Genomic DNA, 11,939 nt, shown 5'->3' on the forward strand with positions numbered 1-11,939 from the left:
TGTTGTTGTTGTTGTTGTTTTGTTTGTCTTTTCAATCCAGCGCTTGAGTCAGGCTTTGTGTATTGGCCTCCCATGATAGCAGGAGCAATGGGCAAGGGATGAATGGAAAGGCTTGTGAGTGGCCAGTGAGCATCTGTTTCAGTGGTGCCTGTTGACCTGTATAATTTCACTGAATGTCCAACTTGGGCCATTGTGGAAATGTGTAGTCTAGAGTGGGTTAGGTGGACTGTAAAATTAACACTATTGCTGCCAGTTACACCTAGTGAAGTGGAAAAAGCAGACATGTGAGATTACTACTTTTCTACATCCCAGTATGGGTGACAGATGCACCAATAGTTCCCGCAACTTCCTCAGACTCGCAGGCTTAGCCTTCTTCCAGCCACTAAACCTTCACCTTATCCTCTCTGCGTCTGTTTTCATATTCATGAGGAGGGTCAGTCATGTAGAGGCCAATCCAAATCAGTTTGTGGGGAAAGCAAGTGGCCCATAAAACTCTCAGGCAGCAAGTGTGCATTGATGCAGCTGTATGCTACTCCACTATTCCTGAACTTATTTCACACAGAACAAACACAGCTGGCAGCTGAGAGGTACTCCGCTGAAAAATGTAACCAGTAGCAACAATGCTGCTGCAGTGGTTCTGAGGGTCATTAGGGGGACGTTGCCTTGGCGTTCCAGACAATTCCACTGGTTCCTCTTTCCTAGGCTCTGTAAGCCTCCTGCTAAATATAAGCCTGGCTAACAGTGTTAAGTGCCATTTGGCTGTTACCGCCGTAGGTTTTGTCTTTTTATTTGGGTCCTAAATCGGTCAGATAATGTCTCATTACTCAGAGTGAAAACCAATTCTGTATTTGCTAATACAAGATCTGTTCATACAGTTTGTTTATAACCAATTTCCACTGCATTTTAAAAAAATTCTAAAGAGGAGCTACATGAATATACTTATACTCTTTCTAACTGATGATGCATTCATCTTATTCTACATTGCACACATCATTCAACTAATATCACACACTCATGCATAGCATACATAAATTCAAAACAAGCAAGTGGTAAAAAAAATCTCAGACGATCCAAATTAATATGCAGCAATTACCTGCGTTAACTGTTTCTCACCTCATCGGAGAAATGAAAAACATCTCCTCCAAAGCTGGCATATCAATCAGACTTGATTGAAGAAGATTGAATTCAGAAATTCATTAACCATAAAGTAGTATCAGATTCAGTATGACTTGTGAGAGATGGGTTTTCTTTTTAACCACACTGACCACCTTTGACAGCATGTTTTGGAAATTTTAAAATAAATTCTATGTTTTCTTAACACAGAATGTCACAGACAGCCTCACCTTATCACCTGATTTGTAGTTTAAAAGTTTCCTCAATTAGAAAAAAAAAAGATTCAGTCCACCTCCAGGTGTTCATCTGAGTGTCTCATGACTAAAACTGAAATAAAGATTCTCACCGTCACAACTGGGAAGAGCATGACTCCACTGATGATTCTGCTCACAAACAATAGGCTCCTGATCACTCAATGTATACCCTGGGTCACAAGTAAATGAGACTCGAGAGCCAATAGAAAAGCTGCTGCCATGGCGACGCCCATTGACTGGGATACCGGGATCGAGACAAGAGTCTGACTCCATTTTCACACCTGAAATTCACATCACACAAGCACAAATAGCGTCAAGTGAGAGCGAGAGAGAAAAACGGTGTGTATGTATGTGTGTGTGTGTGTGTGTGTGACAAGCAAGAGAGTATATGTGTGAAATTACACCTTTTTAAGCTAGTTTATGCACAGGCAACTTGAGCAAAACATTGATGTTGTCTGGAAGCAATAGAGAGTGTGTGTACCAAATATTATTATCAGTCGGTCAATCAGTCTTACTCTCATATCTGATGCTGAAGCCTGCCGCAGAACGACTGTTGTCCGTAGTGAACAACAAGAACAGGAAGTTTGATGTGGAAATCAGGAAATGAGGTGCTTGGGTGCCATGGTATTCGCCTATCAGTGGAGAGGAGGATGAGGGGCCATCCCTGATTTCCAGTGTGTCATAGTTGACCTCAGTCTGGAACCTGCACAGACACACAGACAGAGGAGACACACATAATACTGTGTCATACAAAGATAACAATTATGTGATAATGGAATGTGACTGACTGCGAACAATCAATAGTAAAAGATACAGAGATATAAAACAGGATGTTTTATGTAGAAAGATGAATTGAACCAGTTTCCCTTTGGTTTAATTCGGGTGTAGCTTCGAGCAATAAAAGACTGAAAACCTGCCTAGAAATGAAGAAGCTGGGCTAACTAAACAGCTGAGTGCATGACGGACTCATATTCATCCTCTTTATTCAACTGAACATTGGGGCGCGGGGTCGATAAGAACACAACATTTAGAAAGACACAAATGATGGATTTTTAATTATTTTTAAAAACATTTTCAATTACGTGTATTCAGGAGGAAATAAAACATGACATATAGCTGTTTTATTTGCTGACAAAACAGGAAGACAGCAGGGTGTCGCTCTCTCCTCCACTCTGGAGGGGAGAGAACGGCACAGTCCTGCATGTACCACAAGTAGTAAAATTCTAAGCCACTATTTCATTTCACTATTTCAACACGATAGTGTTTTTCTGTACCTTAGATCATTTGGTGAGGTAGTTTATGCATACAATTATTTATTTTCTTGTTCACAGTGCAATTTGTGAAGATTAGAGTCCAGCTAAATTCAACTGATGAGCTGGAGGGACTAGAGGGCGCTCGGACAACGCATACCTTTGCTGAGGTGCTCTGTCGTCAGATCTGAGTCTGCGACCAGATGAAGTTTAATTTTATTAAACTTTACCAAAGTCCATGCCCACTTACGAGTTATATGCTATAGACAGCCCAACCAACACTGGTGATCACATGACAGCGTTGGCGGGGGTAATGACTGACTTATTATTCTTATTTCACTCTGTTTTCTGCTCGTCTTCCACCCAAGAGACTTGGACATTGAATTTATGGGACCATGAAGGCTGCAAGCAACTGATATCAAACTCTAGACGATTCAGAATACCTGCTGGGGTAGAAAACCATGAGCTTGAATCCAATAACTGCAATTTCAGATTACCTAAATATCTACCCACGAAACTGAACAATTTAGCATCTGCACCAGAGCTTTACATGAAATGCAACTGCTGAAACCCCCGCAAATTAAATACCTCATAAGTGATGAGGATAACTTGGCCTTTACATTACTTCCAAAAAACAAAAAAAAAAGACTTATTCCAGCTGCAGCAATTTCAGGCTATGCTGCATCTACTCCTGGCTTGTTTCCAGAGAAATATGTGCAAAAAGCCCACATTAATCATTTACTGCAGAAGATATTCTTTGCATTCACATCTGACTTGCTTATAGCCCTTCTAAAAAAAACTGTCCAAATAAAATACATGATAAAATACCCAAATGATGCTCTAGTAGGTCAATTTAGAGGTGGAAAATATAACTCACTTATATTGTATCACATCAAAAATAGAGTTATTGAAAAGCATACCTGGCAAACCACCAATATCCCTTTGAACAAATAACTTACCTGTCAAAGTGTATCTTCACGGCATGATCTGGCTGTGCTTCAATCACCCACTGGCAGTTCAGAGAATCTTTGTAGAAAGACGGCCAACCAGGAGACAGTAGAACACCGGTAGGAGCAGTGAGATGGCCTCCACATGGAGCTACAAGGAAATGAAGATACACACGCACAACCATGTCATGAGCACAACACAAATTCATCTGATGCTCAATTCATTTCAGTCGTCGAATCCTTTCAGATATTCAACATTTCTTAAACAAAAATTTAACTTTGCCCATCTTGTGGTGCATTAAACAATTCTTGTCGAAAGAAAGCTAAAATAAGTGAGTCGGATTCCTCTCAGTTGTGTTAACACGTGGTAGTTTACTCTCTGCCACTCTGGTTCCACGTATTTTTGTCTGAAATATTCTCCTGTGTTCCTTATGTGCCTCGAGATTAATCTGCGGTTTACTTGAGCCCAGGATTTTTTGCTCGCCTCATGCCTTCACACCCACTCAGGCCTCCAAAGTCTGCCTTCCCTGCTCTAAATCTGCCAGTCACCTCACACTTTCCAGTCCACTGCTACAGAGCCCTCACCACCACCAGCACCACTCACCCTGCCTCTGCCCTGTGAAGTCAAGCACGTACTCTCTCCAATTCAAGTTTGCAATAAAATCTCTGAACTGCTCCACCTGCATTCTGTGTCTGCTTATTGGTCCAACTTGCCAGAGCATATAATCATATTTTCTTGTCCGATGGGAGAATAATATTTCTTCATACTCCACATTTTAATATGTTGAGAGCCGTATTCAATTTGATTGTCTCTTCGATTTTGTTTTTAACAACAGGCAACATTTGATAATCTCATTTAGACAATACAATTAAGATGGAAATGATATAAAAAAAAACACAAGACAAATGCACAAAGGCCAGTGATTGTCATTGGCTTTCCAAAAGTGTTGAAGCAGCACATTCATTGTGCTTTTATTATTGCTTCTACGTATTATCTGCCTACTATGGATACATCTGTGTATATTAGAGCCTGCATACTGTATTATGAATGCATCTCCCTAAATGAGTTCCTGCAGAATTTCTGCGAATCTCATTTAAGATTGTTGAGAGAGAAAGATGCATGCAAGCAGGCTGAATGTGGGGAAGCTGCCAGGCTTTAGCATTTACAACAGGAAATTTATATAATTTCTAAGGTGGGTGACAACACTTAAGCCAAGTAAGAGCCAAAAGCACCGTTTGTAACATTATATATTTGTCAAGTGGAATATTTTGAATGATAATCCATTGTTAATGCATACAAAAACACACTCCTGCGTGTGATTACCTTCACACCGAGGTACAGCAGCAGACCAAACGACATTTCCATCTTGTATAATGCACGTGACCTGATCCGACCCCTGGGAATATAAAACGGTGTGATGTCTGATTATATATATATATATGCTTTTGTGCCACAATGAATGCTAATATGATTTTGCTCCTAAAACAGGTGTTTTATGTGTAATAACAGCAGTTTCAAAGAGTTCCATTTCTGATTATTACCTGTGTCCTGATGAATCCTTGATCACAACGGAAAGCGACAGAGCTGCCCAGCTGAAACTGGTCTCCATACCTTTGACCGTTGACAGGAACCCCGGGGTCATGACACTCATTCTGACCAAACGCTAAAGAGCCACAACAATGGGAGATATGATTCAGATGTAATCACACATTTATACGTACACAGAAAAAAATAGCTGTCAGACAAAAAAAACAATATTGTTTCTGTTAAATGATTTAAAACATGTAAATTGTTTTTACTGAAGAAAAAGAAACATATTAATATATAAAAAAAAAACCATTGCTGTATCACTGTCAGTAAATGTGACATTTCCACTGATATGGTAATACGGCAATGGAATTATCTTCACGTGGATTCAACCTTGTCATGTTTAGCTTATATCAACCCTATCCCAGAGATTAACCTGATCCCACCCAGAGCATACACCTAGTGATTGGACATGTCTCAGGTTGATTAGCTACTGATGGAGAGGAAATGAGAGCCAGGAGAGAAAGAGAAAAAGTGAAGAAGATGTATTCGGACAGAAACCTGACGCAAACGGCAAATGGACTCAAAAATATGAGGATATACATGGAGGAAAATGGGAAAATACAGGGAAATAAAACAATGACCTCAATTTGAATAGAAAATGTTGCGTCAAAGGGCTGATTTCATGTGAGTGCAATGTACGTGCAGGAGGATTGGCGGAGTCATTGGCTATCGGCCATTACCACACTGCAATTTGGTGTCATTATACAGTGAAAACTGTTCTACTGATGAATAAGATGATTTAATGAAAGAAACTCTTGCTGTGTTGATTAAATCTCTATATGGAATATTTTGATATAAATTCCACAACTGTTGAATAAAACTACACAGACATTTGTATTATGCATTTGGACATAAAACCTTGAAATGATAAAAACACAATTCAGTACTATGACTGATTGTCAACCCATTGTTTTTCAGCTCAACTGTGAGTCTGAAAGTCATATTTGTTATATAACATCAGTCATATAGACTGACACTGATCAGAAGGCAGCACGGTGGTGCAGTGGTCAGCACTGTCGCCTCACAGCAAGAAGGTTCCGGATTTGAGCCCTGGCTCCAGCACAGGATCTTTCTGTGTGAGTCTGCATGTTCTCCCTGTGCCTGCAGGGGTTCTCTCTGGTACTTCAGCTTCCTCCCACAGTCCAAAGACATCAAGAGGGGACGAGGCTGATTGATACTCTAAATTGACTGTAGGTGTGACTGTGAGTGTGAATGATTGTCTATGTGTTGGCCCTGAGATGGACTGGCGACCTGTCCAGGGTGAACCCCGCATCGTATCTAAAGGCTGCTGGGATAGGCTCCAGCCCCCCCATGACCCTTACCAGGATAAACAGTAGAAAATGGATGGATAGATGGATAAATATCAGATAACACTTGAATAAAATAAAACATTCAAACAGCATTGTACTGGCACATTTCTGCTTCCAATGGTGCATCAAACACTTAATTTGTTTTTAGGATTAGTTAGAAATGATGTTTACATTAGGATTAGGGATGGGATTTTTTTTTTTTTTTGTTAACCAAACATGCTGTGGTGCTGAAGAGGCAAAAATAATTTAGTGTTTTAATTTGTCAAATGTCAGCGAAGAGTCACAGAGCAAATCACTGGGGAGTCACTGTGTGAAATGGTGCAAAACATACGGAAATTACAGAGAAAGCTCAACTTAGAGCAGAGAGACTGATGGACTGCAAAAGACGCTGGACAGATCAACTAGATGAAAGTTGCTATAAGCAGTATTTGGTTTTGGTTATAAGCATGATTTATTATATCTATTTAATTTTGAGTCAAGAACATGCATGAACACTAACATGCTGCTAGTATAGCTAGGATAGCAGTTTATCTGGTCTTTTACTCCATTTGTGGGACGTGGTGATACAACAACCTTTGGATCTACTCTGAACAGGATGATGTAGGGTCCGAAGAACAGATTGAGTCCGACTCACATGTTTTATAAACTCTAGACTGTACACACACAGTTGGGAGCCCACGTGATTTTGTTGTTTACCACATTTAAAGTTAGTCCATTATCACACTGACTTTCAAAACGTAGCTTTGGTAGTCTTCTATATTTGTAGCACTTGTGAAACATATCTTTTCACATGGTTATTTCTGCCCTCCATTTGTACCAGTGGGGCCCAAATTATAATCATCCTAGACATGTTATCGTTCGTTAACGGCCTTTTATGTGCAATTTCTCTCTTTACCTTTTTCGGGCTGATAATTAATGCAGAACAAGCTGATCGAGAAAAGATATATATATATATATATATATATATATATATATATATATATATATATATCTGAGGAAGACGCTCTGGAGAGGAATCACTAACTGTACTCTCTATTATACTGTATCTGCTAAAGGCCTTCTAGAAAAGACAAAAGCAAATGATTTCCTTCAGATGTGTGCATGTGATGTCATATTAACCCGTCTGTAAAGGACAGGTATGATGAATGTTAAATATACTTAATGCAGTCAGAAAAACTGTAAAATCAAATTTACACCATTTCACAATGATCATGGTGACAGTGCAGCTGGGAAGTGGCACACAAAGAGAGAGCACATACTAGTATAGCTGATATTGAAGCCTTTCCCGGTGTTGGAGTGATCCGATTGGAATTCCAGCCTCATGATGTGTCCATTTGAGGCAATTTGTGATGGGACATCTTTTCCAGAGAATGTTCCAAACGTTGTTGGCTCAGACAGACCTTGAACGTAAAAGAGTTATTAGTTGTGTGTATGTGATTCCAGCTGTACAACAATTAGCTGAGAACATGTTTGGAAAGTGAGCCCTGTAAAGCAAAAATTCAAAACAGACCCCAAGAGAGGGTCTGAATAAACGTATTATAGTGTGATTGAATAGTTATTCAGATTCCTTCTGCCATTTTGCAGACAAATGTAAATTTAGTTTCCAAGTTATTTAATACCCCACTGCTCCAAGAGTCCCCATAGAAATATGTTTTTGGTTGCCTTATTTTACCATCTATTGTGCAATCGCCCGCCTGTCTGTTAGTCATTTTTGGACTAAAGAATTTTAGGGGGTGAACTCATTCAAATCACTTTATTCAGCTGTCCAGTACCGCCAAACATCAACAAAAAGTCCATCAATTCACACACACATATATATATATATATATATATATATATATATACACATACATATATATACACATATATAAGAGCGCTAAACAAGTATAATAATAAAAAATTATAATAAAATAACAATAAAATGGGCCTGAGTGTTGAATGTACTTTTGATTAAGAAAAACCAATAATCAATCGTATATGTGGTGTTGAAATTCTGCTGGTGGTTGTATTTGACACATTATCTTTTCAGGTAAATGAACACGTCATGTCTTTGCCAAACAATCTCACAAAATGCTCATTTAAGTACTATTTTGGCAATGCGTGAACATCCGTTTTATTTTACTTATGCTATAGAAGAAGATTGTTTTCAAAGGAAATACACTCAGATAAAAATATAGACAAATAGAAAAAAAAATAAAAGCCCCTTTTAAAAAGAAAATCAGACCAGCTTGTTAACAACTACCACATTTTCGTGAGAGTGACTCATCAAGGGACCTGGTTTTGGTATCAAAGCACCAGACACACAGCAGTGATTCACACAGCTGACATGTCGATGCTATTCTCTACAAATGCAGTCTCTTCAGGGCACAAATATGCCAGTTTTGTAGAGTTTAGGTCATTAGTACTATTACTGTTTCATCAGATTGTGTCTTCATCCGTGCGTTCCAGGACAATTGTGTCACCACATCAGGAAACATTATCTTGTTCAAAGAATCCATCTTGCCCTTAGAGATACACGATGCATCACTGAATGGATGAAATTGGCCGCTATATGAAAGCATGACCTGGTATTAAGGGATCACCTCATCGCTATTCAAAGGCTCTCAGTGTACTTACTGAATGGCTTTGAAAGTTTTACTCATTCCCCACTGACCTGTACAGCTGTAACCATGTACCGCTTCATTTCTGTCTCAGACATTTGTGTCACAGCATAGGACCATTTACTCTCTAATGGTTTGACTCTTTTGTTTGGCAGAAAATACTGCGCCGAGTAACTCTCCAATGATCTCACCAGCAGGCACATATTCAGAATGAGGGGCTCAATAAAACCAAGCGGATAAACCGTGAACTGGTGATTGCTCATTATGGCCTTTTTTGCTATCTGACATTTGTGGAGTTTATCCACAAATGACCATCTCCTACATAGTTAACTTGGTGTCCACTCATGGATTACTTTTCAGAATGCTTCCCTAAGAGTATGGCCAAATTACACCGGGTTATTCCGTGGTGCAACACATCGGTCTTAGGAGATTGCCTCTTCTGTAATCAAATGTTGAGCTGACCGTTGGGAGCAGATAGGGAGTGTATCAAAAAACAAATACAGTTTTACACTGATGAAATTTCTCATTCTATGAAAGGCAAGGCGAGACAACGGTGCCAAGTTTTCAGTTGCCCAAGAAATGGATGAATTAAGTCTTTGTGTACCACATGATCCTGTTGTTAAAATAATCAATACACTCGGAGCAGCCGCAAATGTCTGTGACAAATACTGTTGATATAAACAGCAGGCAAACACAGAATTATCTTGCAGAAAACCTCTCCTCTGAACTCGGCGGCTGGCTCACAGCACAAACAGAGCTGGTGTATTTTAAGCAAGCTGACACACGGGGCATATCCAAGGCATTTCCATGCACTTCCTGGGAGCGATGAATGAAATGCCAAAGAAGACCCACTTCCTCTGCAGAGAAAAGCTATACTTTGTTTTTCTGGTCAATGAGTGCCTTCATTATCAAATATTTTTCAGCAGCTATTGTGTTTTTTTTTGGGATGGCCATTAAAACTGTTGTATATAATATTACATGTTATTTAGCTGACTTAAAGCTCATTTAAAAGAATAATTCATAGATTTTAAAATAGTTGAAGGCAATAATGCAACAATGTCTTCTTTCATTCCTGAGCTTTAAAATCGATCCAGTCCTGTAAACAGCGAGCACCTTTTGAATATGGCGTTTTTGATTTCACTTATTTAGGAACATTCCATTCATTACATTTTGCAATTAATCAACATCCTTTCAGACAGAGAAGGAGCTAAAAACCCCTCTGGTAACAAAACATAATTTATCTAAAATAGAGATTTTTCAAAAAAAGACTCCCACCCAAACTTTAATAGTTTTTTTTTCTTTAGTTTTTTTATTTGAAGTTCTGGATTCCATTTGTTTTGAATCAATTAAACTACAGAGAGTGAGAGAATTGCAAAGACTTGAAAAGTGCCTGTCTTTTTTTTCTTGAGCAACTGAAAAGCTCTTTCACACAGTCATTACATTGACAGGCAAAAGACCAGGAGTATAAAAGCTATACAGAGTGACACTTGCTGAAAAAGTGACAAGGTCGAAAGTCTTATCTAAGAGGCAAGGTTTAGAGAAAAGCCTTTTATAACAACCCATCACAAAGTTCTCACATAATATGACAACAATGAACTTTGTTTTAAGTTTACTATGAAATATATCTACATTTTTTTTGAGTCCGTATTTTACGCTTCTGTTAGCCAGCTCAGGAGATTTATATCTTATCACTGTGAGGTTGCTTTACTCACTGGAGCAGATTTTAATGTTTTATTATTCCGGGATAAAAAAGAGAAATGAGTCATGAGAGTTAAGTCACATAAAACCTTTGGGGATGAAAAAGTCCTTAGGTTTTCTGATTCAGACAAACTTTCATTCTCCTGCACTGGGATGCAGATATATTTTCCCCCTGGACTGAAGCATGAGGAATATCTGGATTCATTTCGATGTGAGGCCACACATGAAAAAAAAAAAAAAAATAGTTGATAGCATTGAATTAAATGTTTGGGTGCAGAACATGATACATGGAAAATGGGAATCAGTCACGAATGTATCATTTACAGTAAGGATGACATGAGCAGCGCCACTTCTTTAAATAACTTCAACGAATATACGATTTCTGTATTTTATTTATTTGAATGATTTTTTTTTTTACCTTAATAGAAATTAAATCAGCCTTTAAATGGGAAAATTGATACATGGAATTTTCTGTCTTATCTTGAAAAGCAATTCAATTTTTGGGGGCCTGTGAGTATTTCATGTGTGCCGTATTAGTATAAATTGTTATTTTACACACAAGTTACTATTTACAGATATCTGTGTGGTTAATGAAGTTTGGACCAAGGACATGATTTTCAACAAATACAAATACAATTTAACTTTCATGAAATTCAGTATTAGTGGACTTTTCCTGACAGTTCATGTTTTGAAACTGATATTCATATTACTTCTATGTGTTCAGGCTTTATCCACCCTTCATTGCAATATCTCTAAAAGTTAGCAATTGTGAAATTATGATCTGTGTATATTATTCTTCAGCATTTTTTCAACTAATTTTGCTTTTATTTTTGGTTGCTACTTTTGCAAAAATGAGATGAGTAACATCAAGATAAGTTACCTTCGTCTTTGACCACCAACCAGTCAAACTGTGGCTCAAGGTCAAAGTCTGAAAAGAGGAGATGGATTCGGCTCCCTGGTTCAGAGATAATCAACCACACGCAGTTCAGGTTGTTCCCATATTCTTCTGGGTAGTTTGGTGACAACACCGTTCCTGATGGGGCCGTGAAGTTGAAGAAACACGAGACTGTAAAGAGGACGGAAAAGGAGCAGAGGGACAGAAATGAAGGAAGTTTACTAGACAGGTAATTAAGAGAGACTGGAGACAGCCACTTGGAAGAGGAAATAAAGGAGAAA

The 11,939-nt window shown here is 38.6% G+C and overlaps 1 protein-coding gene across 2 annotated transcripts in view; it reads right to left on the reverse strand.

Moving 5' to 3' along the window:
• LOC147269485 (CUB and sushi domain-containing protein 1-like) overlaps positions 1-11,939 on the reverse strand; it is a 406,566-nt gene that overhangs the window by 138,457 nt on the left and 256,170 nt on the right. For both annotated transcript variants that reach the window (XM_086185701.1, XM_086185692.1), the window contains exons 14-20: positions 11,644-11,829; positions 7,725-7,865; positions 5,107-5,228; positions 4,889-4,961; positions 3,577-3,715; positions 1,883-2,070; positions 1,460-1,648 (exon numbers count right to left, since the gene is read on the reverse strand). In XM_086185701.1, the coding sequence (XP_086041827.1) occupies positions 1,460-1,648; positions 1,883-2,070; positions 3,577-3,715; positions 4,889-4,961; positions 5,107-5,228; positions 7,725-7,865; positions 11,644-11,829 (1,038 nt within the window). The remainder of the gene's footprint in view (positions 1-1,459; positions 1,649-1,882; positions 2,071-3,576; positions 3,716-4,888; positions 4,962-5,106; positions 5,229-7,724; positions 7,866-11,643; positions 11,830-11,939) is intronic.

Source organism: Aulostomus chinensis, chromosome 2 (assembly GCF_037954235.1).
Source record: "Aulostomus chinensis isolate RoL2024-O1b breed Wild chromosome 2, RoL_Achi_v1.0, whole genome shotgun sequence".
In the NCBI taxonomy this organism is placed as follows: Eukaryota; Metazoa; Chordata; class Actinopteri; order Syngnathiformes; family Aulostomidae; genus Aulostomus; species Aulostomus chinensis.